Source organism: Bos indicus x Bos taurus, chromosome 4, assembly GCF_003369695.1.
Source record: "Bos indicus x Bos taurus breed Angus x Brahman F1 hybrid chromosome 4, Bos_hybrid_MaternalHap_v2.0, whole genome shotgun sequence".
In the NCBI taxonomy this organism is placed as follows: Eukaryota; Metazoa; Chordata; class Mammalia; order Artiodactyla; family Bovidae; genus Bos; species Bos indicus x Bos taurus.
In genome coordinates this window covers 100,671,427-100,696,583 of record NC_040079.1, presented here as the reverse complement: position 1 = coordinate 100,696,583, position 25,157 = coordinate 100,671,427, and the positions used below count along the sequence as shown (strand labels likewise).

Here is a 25,157-nt window from a genome sequence, read left to right as displayed (position 1 = left end):
AGGCCTCCCTGTCCCTCACCTTCTCCCGCAGTTTGCCCGAGTTCATTTCCATTGCATTGGTGATGCCATCCAGCCATCTCAACCCTCAATCTTTCCCAGCATCAAGGACTTTTCCAATGAGGCAGCTGTTCGCATAAGACAACTAAAATACTGGAGACGGGGCTTCAGCATCAGTCCTTCCAGTGAATATTCAGGGTTGATTTCCCTTAAGATTGACTGGTTTGATCTCCTTGCTGTCCAAGGGACTTTCAGGAGTCTTTTCCAGCACCACAGTTCGAAGGCATCAATTCTCTGGCATTCTGCCTTTTTTGTAGTCAAGCTCTCACAACTGTACATGACCACTGGGAAGACCACAGCCTTGGCTACATGGACCTTTGTTGGCAGAGTAATGTCTGTTTTTTGACACACTGTCTGGGTTTGTCACCACTTTCCCGCTGAGAAGCAATCGTCTTCTGATTGCATGGCTGCAGTCACCATCCGCAGTGATTTTAGAGCCCAAGAAGAAACTGTCACTACTTCCACCTTTTCTCCTTCTATTTGTCTTGAAATAATGGGGCTGAATGCCACGATCTTAGTTTTTTTTTAATATTTAGCTTTAAGCCAACTCTTTCACTCTCCTCCTTCACCCTCATCAAGAGGCACTTTAGTTCCTCTTCACTTTCTGCCATTAGAGTGGTAGCATCCACCTATCTGAGGTTGTTGGTGTTTCTCCCGCCATTCTTGACTGTGGCTTGTAAATCATCTAGCCCAGCATTTCTCATGATGGGCTAAGTATATAGGTTAAACAAACAGGATGACAGGAGACAGCCCCATTGTACTCCTTTCTCAATCATGAACCAATCAGTTGTTCCATACAGGATTCTAACTGTTGGTACTTGACCCGCATACAGGTTTCTCAGGAGATGGGTAAGATGGTCTGGTATTCCCATCTCTTTAAGAGCTTTCCACAGTTTGTTATGATCCACACAGTCAAAGGGTTTAGCATAGTCAATGAAACAGAGGTAGATTGTTTTCTGGAATTCTCTTGCTTTCTCTATAATCCAGTGAATGTTGGCAATTTGATCTACAAATGTGGCACTGGGTTCAGGCAATAGGTGAAGAGGAAAGTCTTTTCAGAGTCTGAAAATATGTTTGTCTAAAAACTATGCCATGGCAAAACATCTGGCAGACCTGTTCCCTGAAATAACTTATATAGAAGATTACATACCTAACAAACTGTGATCCTAAAGGAAAAGTTTGGAAAATGAAGTTTAGCAACACGTTCTAGTTGGCATTGCCTACATTCAGTGAGATATCACAGGAAAATGAGAAGCTCGTGAAAAGAATTGGCTGGTAAGAAACAGAAATATATGATTTAGAGAGAATGCAGAAATTCAGTGATTTGTAGAGTTGAAAGAGGTAACTCTCTTCAAACTCAAATAGTAAAACAGCGAATTAAAACTGATTAAAACTGAGCCTCTGGCAAATATCAAAGCTAAGGTTTGTGCATAAATTGAGTTGGTACCCAGTAAATACTTTCAGTTGGACAAAATGCCCCAAGGTAAATAAATTAAGGGTATGTTTCCGCTGTCGGAGTCTGATAAGTCCAAGGTACTCCAATTAAGGTGAAACACTAAGAGATCATAATGAGATGAGAGTGAGAGTAATAGAGAGAAGAAGGTGGTTAGAAAGAAAAGATATGTAGTAAACCTATCTATGTCTTTAAAAGAGCTGCAGGTGTGTGATAGGCATGTAAAAGTCACTGGAATCAGATTAAATGCCTATTAAGTTTACAAGAGCATTTTTCTGTCAGATAAATCATGAACCTAGACTAGAAATATGTGAGACCATTAGAGTCTTAGAACAACCCCTGGCCTCTAACTTTCCTCAGACAAAAAGCAGGTTCAAAAAAATTTACTAAGTACCCAGGGAGGGCATATTCTCCAGTATTTATTTTAGGTGAGACCAAGGGGAATACTGAAAAGTACTCTTTAAAAGAAAAGACCTAAGAAACACAGAGAACAATGGACTGAGACGCATCTCCCAGAAACTAGAATTACCCAATCAAGGGACACTCCCTATCCCTAGGGAAGGGGACTCTCATACCATGGAGAGATTTCAGAGCCATAATGGACCAGAGACTGATGTGTGTTCCTACTCTTCTTTCTGAATGGGTATGTTTCCTGGGATTATCTGGTATCATACACGATTATATATTATATTATTGAGTATGTGGGAGGCAGAGAATTCATCTCATAATTCTTAAGTCTCTAATAGGAGATATGTTCAGACCTAGCATAGAAAAAACTACACTCACTGCTTGCTGTAGAAACTATTATGCATCATGCAGGGATCAATCTCAACTTTGAACATGACCCATATTGAAAACTTCCCACCAAGGAAAACATGTCAAACTTCATTAAATTCTATTCAGTTAAGCCATGAAGATGTGGGGTATAATGGAGTGAATGTTTATATTCCCCCATAATGTATATGTTGAAGCCCTAAACTCCAGTATGATAGTATTTGATATGGGGCCTTTGGGAAGTGATTAGGGTTAGAGGTTAGGAGTGGGGCTCATGATGGCATTGTTGTTGTTTAGTCGCTAAGTCACGTCTTTTGTGACTCCGTGGACTGGAGCCCGCCAGGCATCTCTGTCAATGGGATTCTCCAGGCAAAAATACTGGAGTGGGTTGCATTTCCTTCTCCAGGGAATCTCCTCAAGCCAAGGATCAAACCTGCGTCCCCTGTGTCTCTTACATTGGCAAGTGGATTCTTTACCATTGAGCTACCAGGGAAGCCCTCATGATGGCGTTAGTGGTCTCATAAAGAGACACCAGGGAATTTGCTGTCTCTCCCTCGTCCATGTCATAACATAGAGAAGGTTACCTCCCAGGAAGTGTTCTCACCAGAAACCAACCCTTGCAGGCACCCTAATCTCAGTCTTCCAGCTTCCAGAACTGCAAGAAAATACATTTCCTTTGTTTAAACCATTATGTGTATGGTTTTGTTATGGCAGCCTGAGATGACTAACATAGGGGGATTTTTCTGTTTTAACAAGTATTATTTCCCTAATAAATTCATGTAGTCTAAATTATTTTTTAAATAGCTTTTCAGTTGGACTTTGATCCCAATGTCTCCTCTCTCAAATTCACATGTACAGTTATGCCAGATTAATCTTCCAAAAGCAAATCTCTAATTTTATCCATCATAAATGTTTCTCTTCAACCACCATATAAAATCCACTCTTATCTTTTCTTCCTTTCTTGATCTGTCCTCAACACACATTTCAGTCTTATCTCTGACTACCAGCTTGCATACCTCATGCTAAAAGCCTTATACCTTATATTCCTATTTATCACTATCCAAATATACCTTTTGTTTTCCTGTCTCCCACAACATATATCAAAAGCAGGTAAGAGGCATGAAACAAACACCAAAGTAATTAATTAAAGAACTGCATTTGAGTTCTCTTCCCTCTACACTCCCCTCCCCACTTCGCCCCCTTATCCTCAGCCACCTTCCCATAAATCACCAGGAGATAATGAAAGCTGTGGTAGGGAGAAAGGATTATATTTCCTCTTCCATAAGGCCTGACATTTTAGCACAGTAGTTAAGTTTGTGTGCTCTGGAGTTACCATTTCTGATTTCAAATTCCATTTCAGCAATTTGTGTCCTGTGTAACCATAATTTCCTTTAACTTCTCTACTCCAATTTCTTCATCTGTTAATATAGGAATAAAAATACTCAAAGGCAAAGTTAAGCTACAGTTAAGGCAAATTTAAGTCATTCCCACCAGGTTGTAGATTCTTAATACCAGATCATTGTGCCTGTGGCATCAGGACTCAAATTACTGGCACCCCTTGATGAGCACAGCTGAAAATAGTGGCAAGAGGAAGGACTTTGGAGCTATGTAGATCTAGATTCAAATGCCTGCTTTTATAAGATGGTAGTGCGACTTACTTAACCAGCCTCCTTGAACTTTATTTTTTTGATATTGAAATTAGTAAAACAACAGCAGCCCAAAAGGACTGATGTGAGGATAAAAAGTGAGATAACCCATGTAAACAGCCTTGCACATTTAAACAAGAGCTCCCTTCTCTCCCCTCCCTATCCATTACAGAAAGCAAGAGCAAAATTAATCCTGCTAATACCTTAAGCTTTACTTTTTATCCCTAGCAGTCTGATTATTCAATGTTTCTCCATGTTCTTTGTTTTCTAAGCTTTTCTTTCCTAACATACTATTTTATTAGGTTTGTGCTTTGAAGAAGCAATACAAATTAGCTAAAATGCCTTTCTGTTTTCTTTCCAGTGAACTAATTCTCACTGCAATCTAAAAAATAAACAGCACTGTATTTCTTGCAATTTATGATCTGTGATCATGTTTACAAATTGATACGCCAGCAAATACCAAACTCATTTTCTTCTCCTGGCAACATTTAGCTGAATTCAAAAATTACACTTATTTGAAAATCAACTTTAAAACTAGAATTAAAATTATATTTTATACAATATGGACCAGCAGTATGATCTCTTTTTGTTTCCTTGTCTATGGACCTAAAAACTAGTAATAGGCATACAGTTCTTATTTCTCCATATAGTAATTTATTCTCACTATCCATTAGGTCCTTTGTTGTATTCGCCTGCAGTAAGGAAACTAAAAGAAGAGGATATTTCATGCTCATAGTCATTTTGCTTCAATATGAAAAACATGTCTATAAATTTATTCATGACTATTAGGCACTGTGGGATTCTAGTAAGAGGGGGTACATCACCATATTATAATGATAAACTAAAAATGCCTGTATACATTATTTTTCTAGAGTAATTCAAATTAGTAACTTCCATGTAGAAACATCATATAAGGTATCTACATGGTAAACTGCCAGTAATTAGGGTTTTTCAATAGCTAGTTTATTGATGTTTCATATATAAGCCCTTGGGTATTTATAAAAAACATTCTATTGCATTTTATTTTCATTTTAATAACATATAAGCACTTGAGTTTCCACTTTTAAACATTCATTCAAAATTCAACTACCATCTACAAATTAAGTTGTACTATCACTCAGAAAATGTCTATAAATCAAAAGCCTCTGCAATCACATTATGTTCTATATATTCAATCAATGAATACTTGCAGGTATATTAAGTGCAGACACTGTCAGGCCCTGGAGATACAAGGATAAACAAAACAGACACAGACACTCTTCTCGGGGATACAAAGAAAACCTCGGTGCAACAATCAAGATGTGTGAAATGGGAAGTAGATTTACTTATAAAGTTTTTGTAACCATCATAAATATAGTCCGTGGCCATGTGTTACGAGAGACGCAAAGGGGAAAAGAATTGCAGATTTATTGAAAGTCACAGTGGATTTTTTTAACCTTCCTTTCTTCTCTTCATTTTAAGATTTTAAGATTTAAAAGATTTTAAGATTTAAAAGATTTTATTTTTTAGAGCAGATTTAGGTTCACAGAAAACTTGAGGGGAAGATACAAAGATTTCCCACATAGCCCTTGCCCTACATATGCATGAACCCCCACCCCCATTATCAACACCCTCCACCAAAATGGTACATTTGTTACAACTGATGAACCTAAACTGACACATCACAATCATCCCAAGTCCACAATTTACATTATGGTTCAGCCTTGCTATTTATCCTATGGGTCTGGACACGCGTATGATGACACATATCCATCATTATGGTACCAAGCAGAGTATTTTCAGTGCCTTAAAAATCCTTTGTATTCCATTTATGTATTCTTACCTCAACCCCTGGCAACTGCTGAACTTTGAACTGTCTCTACAGCTGTCTTTTTCACAGTATCATATCGTTGGACTCATACAGTAATGCAGCCTTTTCAGGACGGCTTCTTTCATTCAGTAATATGTATTCAAGATTCTTCCATGTCTTTTCATGGGTTGATAGCTCATATCTTTTTAGTGCTGAATAATATTCAATTGTTATCGGATATACCACAGTTCAATCCTTGTACCTACTGAAGGACATCTTGGCTTCTTTCAACTTTTGACAATTATTATTTGACAGCTGCTATAAATATCCATGTAGTTTTTCTGTGGGCACAAGTTTACAACTCTTCTGGGTAAATATCAAGGAGAGAAATATCTGGCTCCTATAGTATGTTCAGTTATATAAGAAACTGCCCCCCCCCACACACACACACAATCTGTTTTCCAAAGTGGATGTACCATTCTTTCTGGATTCTTGATTCTGTTTCATTAATCTATGTTTTCTTTTCCAGCATGAGACAATCTTGATTACTATGGCTTTCTAGTAAGCCTTGAAGATGGGTACTGTCAGTTTTCCAACTTTATTCTCCTTCGATATTGTGTTGGTGATTCTGACTCTTTTGCATCTCCATAAAAGTTTTCAAATCAATTTGTCAATATCCACAAAAATAACTTACCAAGACTTTGATTGGGGATACACTGAATCTAAAGCACGTAAATACATGGCTGCATTGAATCCACAGCATATAAATGCATTGTTAGTATTAAATTATGAAGGAAAATTAAAATTTTTATTTTACCTTCATTTATTCCTTCTTCCATGTACTCCCTTTCCTTCAAGCAAATCCAAGTTTCTGACCTACATTATTTCTCTTCTCTTAAAGAACTTCTTTTAACATTTCTTGCAAGGCAGATCTATTGGCAACAAATTCCATCAGCTTTTGTTTGAGAGTCATTATTTCTACTTCACTTTTGAACAATTTTGCAGGGCACAGAATTCTAGGGAGGTGCATTTTCTTTCTCAGAACATTTAAAATACTTCACTCCACTCTCTTCTTGCTTGCATTGTTTCTGAGGGAAGCTAAATGTAATTCTCACCTCTGTTCCTCTACAAGTAATTGTTTTTCCTCTGGCTTCTTTTAGGATTTTTTTTTTTATCCTTGACTTTTAGTAGTTTAAAATTAATATGCCTAGGGATAGTTTTTTTTGGCATTTACCTGCTCAGTGTCCTCATGGATCTGTGAGCTAGCTTATGACATTAATTTTGGCAAATCCTCAGTCATTATTATTCAAGTATTTCTTCTGCTCCTGTCTCTCTTTTTCTCCTTCTATTTCCGTTACACTTATGTGTGAAGTTGTTCCACACAACTTGCATATTCTTTTGTTTGTTAGTCTTTGTTCTCTTTGCTTTCCAGTTTCCAAGGATCCTATTGATATATCCTCTAGCTCAGATTTTTTTCCCTCAGTTCTGTCCAGTTTCAATTTGGCCCATCAAAGGCCCTCTTCGTTTCCATTATGGTGTTTTTCATCTCTTGAGTTTATTTTTGTTTTTTTTGGCTGGATAGGGACTAAAGTTCTATGTTATTCAAACCCTGTTCTCTTTTCTGTATATAATACTGATTTTTTAGTTTCTAGTGAACAATTTTTAAAAAAGCACTATGTATAAAAATCTGAAAGCATGTTGGGGACTTGATTCTGTTCAGCTAAACGGGACATCATTTGTACTGTCGTCACCCTCAAGAGCTGTTCAACGTGATCACCTCCTCCCATTCTCTTTCCCCTCCCTAGATGTCCATTTCCTTCCTTCCAGTTGCCTTAGACTCTAAGGAAAAACAAAACAAAAAAGAAAATACTAGCAAACAGCTTAATAATAGTAAGAGGTTTTCAATTAGTCACTTTTTATTGAGTTTTTTATTCTACTAGGAAATATAAGGAGAAAATGAACAAATCTTTTCCTATTTGAGTCCACTCAGTGCCGTGTTAGAATGAGTTCAACATCAGCTCTCAAGAGCTAATTCTTCTCGCATTTTTCCAACCTTCGATTGAAAAAACAAGATGGTACCTTAAACTCTGCCACAGTAGATGTATTAGTTTTCCCATTGCTCCTATAACAAACTATCATGAATTTAATGGCTTAAAACACAAATTGCTATCTCACAGTTGTATTAATTAGAATTCACTGGACTGAATTCCTTTTTGGAAGCACTAAGAGAATTCATTTCCATAGGTTTTCCAGCTTCTTTGAAGCTTCCCACATTTCTTGGCTCATGATCTCCTTTCTCCATCTTTGAAGCCAGCAACATTGCATTTATTTTATCATTCTTTTATAGTCACGTCTCCCTCTGACTTTCCCCTTCAGACTCCCTCTTTCACTTTTAAGGATTCTTCAATTACACTGGGCTCTGAATAATCCAGGATAATGTCCCTATTTTAAAGTCAGCTGATTACCAACAGTAATTTCATGTACAATTTCACTTCTCCTTTGCCATATAAACACATTTATTCTTAGGTTCCAGGAATTAATTTAGGGGAAGGCATTCATCTGCCAACCACAGAAATCTGCAAACGCTACAAATGAGGATTTTCCCCTCTGGAGAGCTGGTTGTTAAACATTTACCTGCACACCACTGCTTCAAGAGGGAACATGAGGCAAACTCCTTATGAAAACAATAGGATTTAACAATTTAGCAATTTGCCAAGATTCTCCTAACAAAGTTGCTTTGTAATTTAAGATGTTGAAATATACTATATAACAAGAAAGGATAAATTACTTTTTGACCAGTCTAAAACAAATTAAGTTTGTAGAGTATCTTTATTTAGGATGGATCATTATGGAGTCTGAAAATATTATATAGTATTAACTCTTTTCCTAGAAAATCTTTGGTTAGAAACAAACAGAAAAGCTTTGTATAGAATATACAAGCTGCTGCCTTTTAAGATTAAAAAAACAACAGCAGGAAAAAAGACCTGAGATAAATTTTTCCAGATGCTATTTATCATTCAAACAGCATCAAAAAATTCTTTCAATATCAGGCATGGATTAACTCAGTATCATTTTCAACTGGAGAAATGACCTACATAACAAGATTTTAATTCACGGAGTCATAATGCAAATCAGAGAGGGTGGAACATTATTATGGCATGCTATGTGGGCAAGCATTGCTTGAGCAAACCTAGGGAGAAACATAAATCACACTTCTTAGACTTATAGCTCTGGTATAAAAGGGGAGTCACCTTGAAATCAGTGATATTTACAATAAAAAATTACTGGATCAGATTGTCGGTAGTTGGATAAGCTTTTACTGAACAGTTCTTTTCTTTCCTTTAAGCTTTTTATAATATGGCTTTTAAGTTTCCCATTAAATTTCTGATGGAAGGAGAGAAAGAAATGAACTCTAGGCCTTATAATACAAATTATATAATATTTAAGTAATACTTATTTTGCCAGGAGATATATTAAGCCTCTTACATATATTATCTTATTTAATTCTAAAGACAACCCTATGAGACATGTCTAGCAGGTTCAGGGAAATGAACGTGAAGTCACACTATCTGGATTCAAAGCTTGACTCTATACCACTCCCTAGTTAAATACAGCCCTGGGCATATTTTTATGTCTTGTTCTCTTCACTTGTCTAAAAAAGTTGGTGGGGGAGGGGGTTGAGTAGTAAGTCAGCCTTCAGTTCAGTTCAGTCACTCAGTCGTGTCCGACTCTGCGACCCCATGAATCGCAGCACGCCAAGCCTTCCTGTCCATCACCAACTCCCGGAGTTCACTCAGACTCACATCCATCGAGTCAGTGATGCCATCCAGCCGTCTCATCCTCTGTCGCCCCCTTCTCCTCCTGCCCCCAATCCCTCCCAGCATCAGTCTTTTCCAATGAGCCAACTCTTCGCATGAGGTGCCCAAAGTACTGGAGTTTCAGCTTTAGCATCATTCCTTCCAAAGAAATCCCAGGGCTGATCTCTTCAGAATGGACTGGTTGGATCTCCTTGCAGTCCAAGGGACCCTCAAGAGTCTTCTCCAACACCACAGTTTAAAAGCATCAATTCTTTGGCGCTCAGCCTTCTTCACAGTCCAACTCTCACATACATACATGACCACAGGAAAAACCATAGCCTTACAATGTTATAATTAGTAAATGAAGTAATATATATTGTCCCTGGCTCAATGATGTTATCCACTGGTGTTATCAGTTTCATCTTGATATGAGATGCCTTCTTGTAACCCTTTCTCTTGTCTTTTTTACCTTCTACCTACTCAAGAAAAGTGGAGATTTCCTCCAAAGATGAATTCTATCAATCACCCTAGAGGAAAGGGACAAGCTGCTACAATGAGAAACACTTATGTGTAATAAATATATATATAATTTCTATGTATATTTTTACTTGAAGTTTAAATTTCAAATTTAGAGGTTCTGTTTTGCTCTACAGTAACTGCTATTTGTTCAGATAACAAAGTTCCTGCGTGCCCTATTTGAGCATTTTTGAGAAAGTGGTAACAGAGTAGCATTCCAACATATTCTCTGATACCATTGAAGGAAAGCCTTGGATATATAAAAAATGCTTTCTGTGAATTATTTTAGTTATGCTGAGCATGCATTGCTTTTATAACTGGAAAGGAGAAAAATGGGAAGAAAAGAAAATGGATATCTTTTGGAAATGGTGAATATGGTATATGGACTTTGGGGAATTTTTTTTTTTAAATGAAAGGAGGATTCATCTAGTTTTATTTGTGCTTGTACCTAACTTTTCCTTCATTCAGATTCATCCTAATTAAAATGTTGTGAAATAAGAAAATAAGCTTGAAATGTCAGGATAGATGTTTTTCAGTATAAAGATGATGCTTTAGTTGGAAATTTTAAAAGACCTATTAAAAACGTATCCACTGGGGTTGATGACGTATAGCTCAGAGCCCTTTCACTAAAGGTGTTCAATATTTCTAATTCTGGTTCTCTGCCTCTGTCAAAAATCACTTCTAGCAACTTAAGGTTAGCCAGTCTAGACACCTGATGAATTGGTCCTTTATTCATTCACTTACCAAATATTTCTTGAACACCAACTATATGCCAGGTACCATTCCAGGTGCTGAGGATATTTCAACAAACAAAATGGCCAAATATTCTTGTACTCATAGAGCTTACATTTTAGTAGAGGAAGATATTTAAAAAGTAGTCATAAAGTTTTACTGCGGTAAAGAATCTACCTGCAATTCAGGAGACTCGGGTTTGATCCCTGGGTTGGGAAGAGTCCCTGGAGAAAGAAATGGCAACCCATTCTAGTATTCTTGCCTGGGAAATCCCATAGACAGAGGAGCCTGGCAGGCTACAGTCCATGTGGTCGCAAAAGTCAGACACGACTTAGCAACAAAACAATCTAGCTTTTACTCAGTAAAACAGGAAAATGTTGGTGAATATTGAACAAAGGAATATATTAAAGATCACTTTGGCTGCTGTTGTTAAGAACAGATTGTAGACAGGGAGACCCAGTTGAGAGGTTATTTATTACTTCATGTTAGATGATGACTTAAGGCCAAGGTGACAGTGGGGAAATTATGTGCTGAAAATAGTGAGATTCTGGGTATTATTTTGAAGGTACAGTAAACATACTCAAATATAGTAGATACTGAGTGTTGAAGAGTTAATGAAGACTCTGAGGATTTTGGACTGAACTACTAAGGATGGCATTCCTATAAACTGACAATATTGAAAACAGTGGGACTGAGGACTATGGAGGCAGAAATTGAGATGTTTACAAGTTCATATCGGACATCTTAAAGATGCCTCTAAGAATCCACATGGAGAGGTCAAGTGAATAGAGATACACATACACAAACACACATGAAAAGAGACCTGGTCTGAAAAATTACTTTTAACAGCCAAAGGATGGTACTTGAAAACATGAAACTGGATGAAGAGTTCAGATAGTGAAAAAGTCCAGTGTTTTTTTTTCTTTGGTGCACTCCAATATTAAAAGCTCATGGAAACGAAAGTGTATCACCAACAGACTGAGTAGAAAAGCCAAAGTCGTACAGAAAAACAAGCACAGCATGTCGTTCTAGACAGTGAAGGAATATTTCAAGGAGTTGGGTAAACTCTATTAGGTCAAAGTGAGCAATGATAATCAACTTTTAAATTTAGAAACGTGGAAGTCAGTGATGCCCAAAACTGAAGCATTTTTAGTTAAGTGCTAAAGGTAAAACCTGATCAGGGTGGGTTAATAGACTTGAAAAAAGCATAATTCAGTATAATTTTTGCTTGCTTCTTGTTTCACATACCCTGTTGTTCAGTTGCAAAGTTGTGTGACTCTTACCCCATGGACTGCAGCACACCAGGCTTCCCTGTCCTTCACCATCTCCCAGAGCTTGCTCCAACTCATATCCACCGTGATGCCATACAACCATCTCGTCCTCTGTCATCCCCTTCTCCTGCCTTCAATCTTTCCCAGCATCAGGGTCTTTCCCAGTGAGTCAGCTCTTCACATCAGATGGCCAAAGTATTGGAGCTTCAGCTTCAGCATCAGTCCTCCCAGTGAATATTAACGGTTGATTCAAGTACCTCCTGGGAAGCATCTGTCAATTCTGAAAATGGCAATTTTTCAAATATACAAATATGCTACCCAAGGCAACACCTATCCTGAAACACAGTTTTGCCTGGTGACCTCATTAAGATGAGGAAATGACAAAGTAATCTGCTGTATATTTAAATAAGCAGTACAGTAAAAGTATAATTCTAAACAAATTCATTCAAGGGTAAAAAAAATGGCATGTTATTTTTCCTGGCAGCATTCGTATCTGATGCAGCAACAGTCAACTTCCATTGCCACTTCAGTGTCTGTAACAGCAGTAATTGGATGTAGTTTCTTCAAGACATGTCTCATGCCAAATTTTACATTTTTGTGTGGGCAAGTCCAGAAATACTGATCACAAAGAGACTATTAAAGAGTCTTAAAAGACAATTTTCTAGTACTAAAAAATGTAAGGCATTTATTTGGAAATACTTCATAAAATCTTTGTCTTTCAATTATTTAGGAATTTTGACTAAATCCCTGTATCTTTTCATAATTTTAAACCTTGAGGTGATTTGTACCAAAGCATCCAGAGTGGTTCCTGACACGGGTGGGAATGGGGCAATTTTGTGCACCAAGTAACATTTGGCAATGTCTGCAAGCATTTTTAGTTTTACAACGTGGAGAGAGAATGTCACTGGCATATATGGCAGAGGACAAGCACACTACTAACCACGCTAATATAAAATAAAAACCCACCCTACTACAACAATCTGACAGCTGACTCAGAAGGTCAACAATGGCAAGGCTGAGAAACTCTGAGGATAAACATTATTGAAAGACAAGGAGCTTGAAGTGGTCAATTCTACATTCAAGACTACCTGGGTTCAAACACAAAAAGATGCATTCAAATGCATTCATGTGTTCTGCTTTCATGGATACAGAGGGTCGACTGCACTGCGCCATTTTATATAAGGAACCTGAGCGTCTGTGAATTTTGGTATCTGCGGGAAACGGGAGGAACAGTGTTCCCGAAACAAATCTCCCAGACACCAAAGGGTAACTGATTCACATTTGACTAATGGAATGAACTTGAATAATTTAATCTTCATTTAATTGGTCTTGGTTTCCTTACTATTTAAAAAAATATTTGTTAAGTATTTGAGATAATTCACATGAACATTTAATTCAGTTCCTGACAAGTAAAATGTACCATTACTTTGTAAACACAAACTATGTATAACATAGACCTATATATTAAAATCTAAAATTGTCTCACTAAATTCCTGAAGCTCCTACAATGTCATGATCTACACACACCACGTGGAAAACTGATATATGACATGGCTAATTCTTGATTAGCCACCACTGAAATGTTCTGCTCATTGGATCAAAATTGCTAGCATACTTCCTAGCCTTTGAAAACCTGCCAAAACTCTGAAGTTCTCAAGAGCTCTTCTTGGCCACTCACTCGGTGAGTAGTGATGGAGTCAGATCCAACTACAATCCCCAGCCAGACCATGGCAACTGACAACCTATAAAATTTTCAGTAGAGAGAATGAATGACACAGTAAAAACCAGTATTAACAACAGCACATACTTCAGTATCAGCCAGTAACAGAAATTCAGAGGTTTTCATCTCACCAATCCCAAAGAGGCTTGAATAATCTTCCAAATCTACCTTTCATTTATAATTCCAGTTCTTAAATATGCCCCAGCACTAACAACGGCCTGTACACAAAATGAAAGTGTCTTATTAGAGCTGCTTGAAGTCTTATTTTCAAGTTACATGAATACACAGAAACTCAAGAAATTCCTTAAATTCCAATAGTTTATTTCCCATCTCCTAAGTTATGAAGTTCAGAGTAGAGTTTCAGCATTAAATAATGACACATATCAAGTTTCAGACTATTTATTCATCAGTGTAAACCCCACCACAATACACCAAAGTGATTTCGTGCATTTAGAGGGGAAATATAAGTGGAAAATTGTGCGGATGGCTTCTGGAAGACCTTCATTCAAATCAGCTTTACAGTGAAATATTTCATTTAGAAGTCTGGACCTTCTTTCTTCAGTTTGCTGTAATCTACATTCACAGAGTAGAACTTGGAAAAGAAAAAAGATATTTTAGATAATCATATACACAAAGATGATATAGAAGTTTAAGATCATTTTTATTCAGCTTTATATAGTAACAATTATAGACATGAATTATTAAAAATATTTAACAATATAAAAGTCATTCAAACAAAGACGTTAAAATTCCAGTCCTTAATAATGGTTTTCGTAAGGTAAAAATATTCAGTCTTCGGTAAAAATATTCAGTCTTCCTCAGAAAAGCAGAGTCAGTATGATCTGTTGGAACTTATAAAAAATTCTTCTTTTCAAGGTGAATAATTATGAATTCTTCTGACATATACTTCCAATTGTTACATTTTTCCTTTCATTTCCATTAGGTACAGGAGTGAATCTCCAACAGAATGAGTATCAATTATTATCCTTATTTGGTCAGCAAAGTGCTATAATTTAGATGGGAAAGGTTTAAAGCAACAAAGATCAGCTAATAATATAAAGTCATGCTTTGTTGCATGTTTGTTTCTGTTAGTTTTTAGATACAAACTGGCCTGCTTTGATGGCTTTTCTTTCCATTTTTCTCTCTCTTTCACTTAGGGGTTTCCTTAGTTTCCTAACCCAGAATGCATCAAAATCAAATTTATACTTTACCACCTTTGGCACAAAAGCTTTTAAATATATTTAAATGTATTTTGGAAATTTTTAAATTTTCAAAAATGTGCCTATATTCAACTTAATTTGAAATATATTTTACTATCATTTCTTTAAAAACTGCCTCTAACTCCCAATAATTAAAAAAAAAATGATTTATACTTGTAACTGCTCTAACAATCCTACTAAGGAAACAGGATTTGTAATAAGCCCAGACAAGGCTATAATCTTATGCCAAAGAATACTGAAGAGGCTATGCTATAATTACTTGAAAACTGTATTATTTAACTCCAAAAGTATCCGAAGTGCAGAATTCATCATCATTTTCTTCAGTTTTTAAACAAGAAGCTCATAGATCTGTGTCCATTGTTTCTTCAAACCCTTTTATTTCTTGAAACATACCCTAACTTCTTGATCTCTAATTGAAAAATTCTTAATTTGACTTTTAAAAAAATTCCCAGGTTGTGAAGCTTATCCTTGAGATACATATGTAGACGTTTATACACTTTATAAACATTAAGGTATGAATCAATCATAAAGTAGTATTTTTTCTTCTGACAGTATTCTCCTATGAAGTAACTGAAATAAGACAATGAGACTTGAAAGAAACCAACTGTTCATCTGTAACACACTAACAAAATGTTAAAGAGTATTTATAAAAGGAACTGCAGGTTGTATTTTAAGAAATATTTATGGGCTGTTTTAAAAGATCCCAGGCACTATCGGCAGAATCATTTATCTTAATTATCACAACCTTACTCATTCTTTAGAAAAGAAGCCACTGGGATCAAGTTATCAAGTTGTCAGAAGCAGGATCAAGCTCCTACACCCAAGCAGAGTGGAAAGTTCACAGTATTTTTGCTAATTTTCTCAAAACTAAGCAGACTTCTGATATGTTTGCTTTATTCAGCTCCATGTACCAGTACCAGAGTTCTCTGTCAAAGTAATTTTCAAATCTGCTTTATTTTTCAGCTTCCATGTCCCCAATCCTTTTCTCAATTTAATGGTAGCTACCTCGGCAGTTTCTGAAACAACAGCTGGGAAGGCACAGCATATTCTGATCTTGGCTTCAGGGTATTTTATCCAGTTGAGAAATGCTGCTAGACCTTCAATGCTTAAATGCTATCTCAGCCTACTCTCTTGTATTAGTTAGCTTTTGCTAGAATGTGAAATAGCAAAAAATAACCACCAAATCATAGCGGCTTTCAAGAAAGGTTTATTTTTCATTCACATTATCTGCCTTTCTAAGCTCACTGCTCTGTTCTTTTCATTTTAATCTGGGCTGAATGAGAAGCCCTAACTGTCAATTTGGTCTCAGGAGGGAAATGGAAAAGAACAATGGACGAACCGCACGCTTGATTAGAAGTGGCAGATACCACTTTCTTTGATTTGCCAGAGCAAGTCACATAACCAAACCGGGTGTTAAAAGGGCCAGAAAAAAATTCTCTCAGGTGAGAGGAAGTGAATGACAGAGAAAGAATAACCTAGCCTACCTCAGCGTTTGGGTTTAAGAGCAGTAGTAGACATCATCCATGCCAAGCTCCCAAGTTTTTGGACTTGGCTCCCTTCTATTTCTGCTTGCAAATGTCCCAATCCTTCTAAACTCATCTCTTGGCAAGTAGAGCCAGCAATAGTCTACTAACATCCTATTTTCCAAAATCTTTTATAACGAACTCTTTAGGCACAAGGTCTGCTTTCCAAGTTATAGCAGGTGACACTTCAGATATTTTGCCATTATATGATTCCTTTTTCCAGGCTAATACCAGTATGTTAGCTATTTACAGCCCAATCTATGCCACACACATTAGATTTCTGCTGAGGCAACGTTCCATTTCCAGCTCACATGGCCTTATCCTGGCATGTGTTACCATATTCTTGTCGCTGCTGTTCAGTCACTAAGTCGTGTCTGATTCTTTGTGACCCCATGAACATTGTATTTTAAAACACTGGTAATCAGTTTCATTATCATAATCACCTGGGGAGTTTTCTGAACTACATACCAGAGATTCCAATATGCTCTTGGGGTGACGGGACCAAGGCCTGGGGTTTTTTGGTTGCTGCTATTTCCTTTTTCAAAGTTTATTGGATGTGGAATCATTTTCTCCAGAATGGACTTAAATTTACAGAAGAGAAAAAAACAGGATGCTTGTGTGTCATTTTTTGAGGCAAAATGTGACACAAATTAAGATGGCTCACTTCAGGTTCACCAGTACATTTTTGTTTCTTGTAGAGAAATCTGTTGAAGATTTGGAAGCCCAATTATAATCAGAAGGTTGAACATAAGGCTTGGAGTCTGCAAAAGGTGGTAATTATTTTAAAAGCTGCTGTCATCAGTAATGACAGCATATTTCTGTAATAAGGAGCTATATCTGCCAAAAGGTCCTAAACACTCCTTGCTCTGGATACTTCTCCCTAACAGTGCTCAAGGAAACTGCTAGTTTTTGATGAAAGAGCCTGGCATAGTGGAAAATTCACAGCAAGTTATATACTTTAAGTGGGTAAACTGTATGGTATATAAAGGGCTTCCCAGGTGGCCCTAGTGGTAAAGAACCCACCTGCCAATGCAGGAGACATAAGAGATGAGGGTTTGATCCCTGGATTGAGAAGATCCCTGGAGGAGGACATGGCAACTCACTCCAGTATTCTTGCCTGGAGAACCCCATGGACAGAATAGACTTGTGGGCTACAGTCCATCAGTTAAGTCACTCAGTCGTGTCCAACTCTTTGAGACCCCATGAACTGCAGTACGCCAGGCTTCCCTGTCCATCATCAACTCCTGGAGCTTGCACAAACTCATGTCCATTGAATTGGTGATGCCATCCAACCATCTCATCCTCTGTCTCACCCTTTGACTCTCTGACAGTCCATAGGGTCACAAAGAGTTGGACTCAACTGAAGTGACTTAGTACATGAATCATATCCTAATAAAACTTTGACATGCCATGGGTTTTTTCTTTGTATATGCAAAAATTTACATTCTTTATGACACTGCAAGGATTTTTTCTTTGTATATGCAAAAATTTTACATGGAAGCATAGCATCTGAGGAATAAATGGTCTTAGATTTTCAACAAGGATAGACCTTATGGGCATCATGCTAAGTGAGGTAACTGAGACAGAGAAAGACAAATATACTGTATGATCATCACTTAAATAGAATCTAAAGTCTGAATTTGTAAAAAGAGAATGTAGACTGGTGACTACCAGGGGATGGAAGATGGGGAAATTGGGAAGATTTTATTAAAGGCAGAAACTTGCGACTAGTACCTCAACAAGTTCTGGAGGCTTAATGCACAATATAGTGATTATCATCAACAGTATCACAAATTTCAGAGTTGCTAAGAGACTAGCTCTTAATTATTCTCAACACAAAATGTGATAATTATGTGACATGATAAAGGTGTTAGCTAACACTACTGTAGTAATCATAGTGTAATACATAAATGCACCCAACCAACAAGCTGTACACCTCCAACTTACACAATATGACACGTCAATTATGTATCAATTACATAAATAGAGGCAAATAGCCTCAGTCCATGAAATCATTCTTTGGAGTAGTTTCACAAACTAGTTTTGCAGAAAGATGTCAAAAAGGTGTACCCAGAAAGTTTATGGTAAAATATAAGTTTCAACTGATTTTCACATCTTTCTACTAATTCTCACCTGAAATATGTCAACCATACCAAAAAGAAAAAACCACCAACCAAACCAGCCACTAGATTCGTTACTCAAAGTGTGGCCCATGGACCAAGACCATCAATATCATCTGAAACTTTATCAGAAATGCAAATGTTCAGTTTCCACAACAGATCAAGTGAATCAGAACCGCTGGGGGTGGAGTTGAAGAATCTATTTTTAACAACCTCTCCAGAGATGCCAATGTATGCCGAGGTCTGAGAATCACTGCACTACACTAAACAAAACTGGAGAAAATGTTAACCATACTATCTCTTTCTTTCCTTAGTCAAATTAGCAGAATTGAGACATTATCTTCATTTCCTACACAGACTCTAAAGCTTGTGAATAAAGTTCTTAAAAAGATATTTATTAGAAAAATATACCATTTTAATTTCACAGAACAATCTAGCAATTTCTCAAAGTTCATTTATAATAGAGTTTTACTTGCATCTCCTATTTCAAAAAAAGACCTAGTCCATGACAAAATTTATTAAAATACACTTTCCAGCAATTCTGAAACAATTTTTAGCTTACCTTGTACTGATCATTAGGACCTAGTTTGTTCCAGGGTTCTGGGTTATTCTTTCTGTCCCAACTAGAAGAAATATATAAAACATTATAATTATTAAAGTTACAAAATACTATTTAAAATAGTTTTATATTCAAGAAGCTATCATTTTGAATAGATTAAATTCCATTTCCTATCAGATGAAGTAGTGTTATTTTCATTATAGAGTTGAAATAGAGAAAAGACCCCTAATAAGCAAACCCATGGAACAAGTTAGAAAAAGGTACAACACAGAGAGCCCCTTGGGGCAGTTATCCCTGTTCCTAACCCTGTCACAGAAAACTTTATTTTAAAAAAAAGCATTCCCTACTGTAGAAAAACAGCCCCCAAAAAACACTCAAACATACTAGCAACCCTGACTAAGTGTTTTATAAAGTTACTATTATCTCAATCCTCACAACATTACAAAACGGGTACTGGCAGTTCTATTCAACCAACGAGAAAATGCAAGTCAGAGAAATCTAGAAATAATTTCATGAACCAGGAAAAAAAACAACAACAACAACAACAGTAGAACTGGGATCTGAACTGGGATCTGAATCTACGACAGCCAATTTCAGCTTCTTTCTACTACTTGACGCTGCCTCTCTAGAAAGATTGAGGCTCCTAAATCAGTTTGGTAAACCATCAAAGTTCTAAACATTTTTAAACACTTACCTGACATCGGGATTGAACAATGCCAGGCGCGTGACATACAGTGCTGCTCCAGTCCCTCCTGCTCCAATAAATATGAAGAGGGGGATCAACTGGAAGCAAAAACAAAATACATGAGAATTAACAGTCATCTTCAAATACCTACATACTGATAAAAGTAAACAAAAAAAGACTACAGTAGTTTCTTCACTGATTCCCAAATCTCTAACCATCTTTTTATTTTTTAAAAAAATTCTAACAGCTTTATTGGGATTTACATGCCGTAAAATTCATTAACTTCAACAACCAACGATTTCCAGGAAATGTATAAAGTTGTGCAACCGTCCCACAATACAGTTTTAGAACATCCCCATCACCCCAAGAATCTCTCTCAGGGCCACTGCTGCCACTCACACCCCCATCTTCAGCCCCAGGCAACCACTAATCTGCGTTCTAACTCTAGATTAACCTTCTCTTCAAACCACCTTTTTTATCTGGTCTTGAAGTTTGAAAAAAAAGACTTCATTTTTAAGGAAGATTACTTTTAACTATGTTCAACAGTTTAAAAAAAAAAAAGGAATTTCTAAAGGATGTGAAGATAATTCTGATTTAACGTGGAAAACGTTATACTGCAATTTTAAATTTTCTAAGAAACTATATCATCTTTTTTACCTAATAGTCATACATCACTCTCATTAAATTCCAGCTTCTCGCATGCTTGAAACACAAGCTCTTGGCAAATTATTTAAGCTTGCTTCTATACAGACGTTATTAAAAACAAAAATTCTGTTAAATAAAGTCTGAATGAGCATATAGAAGCACACCTGCTATAAATACCGCTATTGCACATAATTTCTGGAAACGAACTGCTAGCACACTTAATGCAGTTAGGCAATCAGATTTAAAAATACAAATTAAAAGATTGCGTAATTGAGTTTTAGGACCACCGGACGTTGACGTGCAAGGGGAAAATACGTGAAATATTTCTTTTATATTTCTATATATATTTCTCAACGCAATTAAACTCCGCACTCCTAAAATATCATAAAATATCAAGACGTCAAGAGAAACTGAGGATTCCAAACTCAGAGACCTTTACATTTTCCTGAAGGCCTGGTGGTGCAATTAAGTGAAAACAAGGCTTTTAACAGCACAACAAACAGTATAACTGACCTTTCCTGCTGTCTAACCCACACAGCGCCCAACTATCCGTCCTGGTACCACCGACCTGCAAAAGGACGCGCGCCCACCTCACTGTTCCAACATTTTCTTTTCCCCGAGAGTATCCCTCACCTCTCCCGTGCGAGGCCAAACCCCCACAATGCAAGGCGTGCAAGGTCAGAACTCAAGGTCCTGGGGCAACTAGAAGAACAGGACAGAGTGAGGCAAGGTCCAGCCCCGAGAAACCGTAAGGGGCTGAAGGAGGAAGCTCCCAGGGGACTGACGCAGCCACCTACCCCCACAGGATAGACAAGGGAACACTGGAAGAGGGTTTAAGAACTCACGCTAGGATGCCTCTTGGCCTGACCGATGATCTGGCGGAGCATGGTTGCAACAGAGGCCTCGAGTCCAAACCGAGAGAAAAGCTAAGCCGCAAGACCGGAGGTTAAGCACTCACCGCACCTGGGAGGAGCGGACGTCCAAAGTCACTCAGGACCTCCTACCTGAAGGACCCCTGGCTCAGAGGGCGGCCTGCGGCAGGAGGGCCCGGATGCAGCTGTCCTGGATAATGCCTGTTTGGCTCAGACCCTCTCGCGTCTGCTGTAACCTGGCTAAATCAACAGCGTTCGACTGCAAAGCAAAACAGTCTCATTACTATGCCTTGCATACTTTCAATGGGTAATTTTTTTTGCGTCAAAACTAGAACCTACGATTGACTACACGGGCACTTTCTCGGGAGGCCTCGTGTTTGAAGAGGGGGCGGGCAGGCGGACGCTAGCGCCTTGAGCTCAGAGAGCCGTGTCCTTTAGCTAGACGTCCACGAGCTTGGTCCGCGCGCCGAGACGCTGGGGGCGCGTGTGCCGGCTGCGCGCCGGCCGCCCTGACAGCCGCTCGGGGAGCTGCGCGGCGCCTCTGGCTGCTGGGCGCCGGCCGGCTGGAGGGCAGGTCGAGTCTCTAGCCGCTGAGGTCAGCGACTGCGGTTTAAAACTACTGCAGCTGCTTCCTGTCCTTGACTGTCATTGAAGAGCAGAAGTTAGAAACTAGTAAATGACTTAAAGATGGCTGTAGTCTTGTTAATATGATCTGGAAACAGTTCCTGGTCGTCGCTTAAGTGTTCAGGGCTTCCGTGGTGGCTCCAATGCGGAAGACAGGTTCGATCCCTGGAACAGGAAGATTCCCTGAAGCAGGAAATGGCAACCCACTCCAGGTATTCTTGCCTGGAGATTCCTACGGACAGAGGAGCCTGGCTACAAAGACCTTTGCGACATTGCCACTCTCTCCTCTGCCTGGGTCTGAAACTGCATTCTAAAAATATGTTTCTATCGGTCTTGTCACTACAAATAATTTTTTCCGGTATCCCAATACTGGAATTCTCATTTACCTGTTTTTTCTTTTTCTTTTTTTTAACCCAGAAGTCTTCCCAGGCATTCAAGAACGCTCTGAACCCCAACCTCATATGTAGCTTAAAGCATTAATCAAATGATCACACCAGTAATTGGACCTGGAAAGAAAGTCTCCTCCAAAAAAGTAATGGGAGACCTGAAGGAGAAGACATTAACCAAACGAAATGGAGGTAGATGTATAGACAGAGGTAATAGTTGTGACTGTCAGAAACTAAAGAGACTTTTTAAGAAGGGAGGTCTGGTTTGGTTGGAACTTGAATAGTAGAGGAAGCGGGTGGTGGGGGGGATCAGATCTGTTGCACCAGTGGTCATTTACACAGCATGGGTTTTATGCTGAGAGCGTTAGGGAGTTAGGCAAAAGCAAGATGTGACTTTAAGTTATTGCTTTGTCTATGAAAATTGAATTACTGGAGATAAACATGAAAAAGGGGGGAATGGTTAAAGGGCCATTGCAATAGTCCATGTTAGAAAATGGTAGCTTCTACTAGTGTAGGAAATGTGATGATGAAGAAGAGATTGCAGAGATATTTAGGAGGTAGCACCAAGACACTGTGATTGGTCAAACATGGGAGTAGGAAGAAGAGGGAATCCAGGATAGTTTCAGAGGTTCCATTCTAACTCTGGATTTTGATGCCAATTATTGAGATTATGAGAATTGGACCATAAAGAAGGCTGAGCTCTGGAGAATTGATGCTTTCAAATTGTGGTGCTGGAGAAGAGGTGGTGATTATTAAAATGACATGAAGCTTATGAAGACTGGTATCTTTTTCATTCATTCAGTAAATCTTTAAGTACCTACTCTGAATCTGGCACTGTTTTAACTATGGCAGCTGAAAGAAAAACTTGTTCCTCACTAATGGCGTTTACAGACTGGTTGGGAAGACAAACAGGAGGGAAGAGGGGCAGGGCACAACCTTTAAAAGAATGGTATAGCCTGAAGACATGACATAAATTGATTAGAATCAAATAGGTTCAAGATGGCAGACTAGTGGACTTCCACTAGAATTTGAGCCTCAGTATATGCTGGTTGTAACACATCAGCAAGCTGAAAGACACATCCACCGGCACCAAGATGGTTCAAAGGCTGACAATAAAAGATCAAAAAATGAGCAGCAGCCCAATTCCTGGAATTCTCCACCCTTTCCCTAAAATAGTTGAAGTAATCCTCCTATTCAAGCCCATGAAATTACTCAGCCTGTAGAAGCTAACCACATCACATTTTGCGACTGCTCTTGCCTTCTGAGATGGCCCACGCTCTGTCTATGGAGTGTGTTTCTCTCTAAATAAATCCGCCTCTTACTTATCACTTTGTCACTCATTGAATTCTTTCTGTGATGAAATATCAAGAACCTGAGCTTCATCTGAGTCACTCCAGATAATGAGTGCAGCCATGAAATTAAAAGACGCTGACTCCATGGAAGAAAAGTTATGACCAACCTAGACAGCATATTAAAAAGCAGAGATTTTACTTTGCCAACAAAGGTCTGTCTAGTCAAGGCTATGGTTTTTCCAGCAGTCATATATAGATGTGAGAGTTGGACTATAAAGAAAGCTGAGCACAGAAGAATTGATGCTTTTGAACTGTGGTGTTGGAGAAGACTCTGGAGAGTCCCTTGGACTGCAAAGAGATCCAACCAGTCCATCCTAAAGGACATCAGTCCTGGGTGTTCCTTGAAAGGACTGATGAAGCTGAAACTCCAGTACTTTGGCCACCTGATGCGAAGAGCTGACTCATTTGAAAAGACCCTGATGCTGGGAAAGATTGAAGGCGGGAGGAGAAGGGGACGACAGAGGATGAGATGGTTGGATGGCATCACTGACTCAATGGGCATAAGTTTGACTAAACTCCAGGAGTTGGTGATGGACAGGGAGGCCTGGCATGCTGCAGTCCATGGGGTTGCAAAGAGTCTGTCGGACATGACTGAGCAACTGAACTGACTGACTGAGCTTCATTAGGCCCTAAAAACAGGTGTGTGATCTCAGTTGGAAGCTGTGGGTCTTGGCCGGGTTTAATTCTTGCACATGGGTTCAAAGCCTAATCTGAGGTAAATGGTTTCAAAACCATAAATAAACATTTAAGATAATTTTAGAGACTTCCTGTTAGTAACTCAGTTGTGTCTGACCCTTTGTTACCCTGTGGACTGTAGCACGCCAGGCTCCTCTATGCATGAGATTTCCCAGGCAAGAATACCAGAGTGGGTAGCTGTTCCCTTCTCCAGGGAGGATCTTCCTGACCCAAGGATCGAACCCTCATCTCCTGAGTTTCCTGCATTGCAGGTGGATTCTTTACCATGTAAGCCACCGGGGAAGCCCATTTTAGAGACTAATAAGACAAACAAACAAAAAGAATAATGAGTAGAGGAGGACATGGAGGCATGGAGGAAAGAAGTTTATTTTAGTAAAAATGAATGTGGAAGATTCCTCTGAGGAGGTAATATTTGAGCTGAAACCTAAATGAAAAGAAGATAACCTGCTGAAGATTGGGGGAAAAACATTCCGATTGTCAATAAAAAACAGTTTTGAGGTTTAAAAAAATAATAAAATGCTCAAGGGAGGCCAGTATGGCTGGCCCATAAAAAATGAGATCAGAGAGGTTATGAAGGTGTCTCTGACATTTACTTTATAAATTATGGTAAGGAGTATGATTACGTTAAAAGGAAAGATCGGCACAAAAATCATGGAAGATACTTAGATGTGAACACAGAAGCCCAAGATTAGTAAGTGTAGGTAGGCTTTCAGTAAAGAA

At 38.3% G+C, this 25,157-nt stretch overlaps 1 protein-coding gene and 1 long non-coding RNA gene across 2 annotated transcripts; one reads left to right on the top strand and one right to left on the bottom strand.

The window, feature by feature from the left end:
* Positions 1 to 14,138: 14,138 nt before the first annotated feature.
* On the bottom strand, positions 14,139 to 22,074 carry NDUFA4 (NDUFA4, mitochondrial complex associated). Its single transcript, XM_027540058.1, has 4 exons — positions 21,353 to 22,074; positions 19,872 to 19,960; positions 19,181 to 19,241; positions 14,139 to 14,347 (listed from the first exon to the last, which is right to left on the bottom strand). The coding sequence occupies exons 1-4, from the start codon at positions 21,392 to 21,394 to the stop codon at positions 14,291 to 14,293; spliced, it is 249 nt and encodes an 82-aa protein (XP_027395859.1). The 5' UTR covers positions 21,395 to 22,074; the 3' UTR covers positions 14,139 to 14,290.
* Positions 22,075 to 22,178: 104 nt separating this feature from the next.
* Positions 22,179 to 23,714, top strand: LOC113891683. Its single transcript, XR_003510854.1, has 2 exons — positions 22,179 to 22,298; positions 22,421 to 23,714. It is a non-coding gene; the product is annotated as an uncharacterized LOC113891683 (long non-coding RNA).
* Positions 23,715 to 25,157: the final 1,443 nt, after the last annotated feature.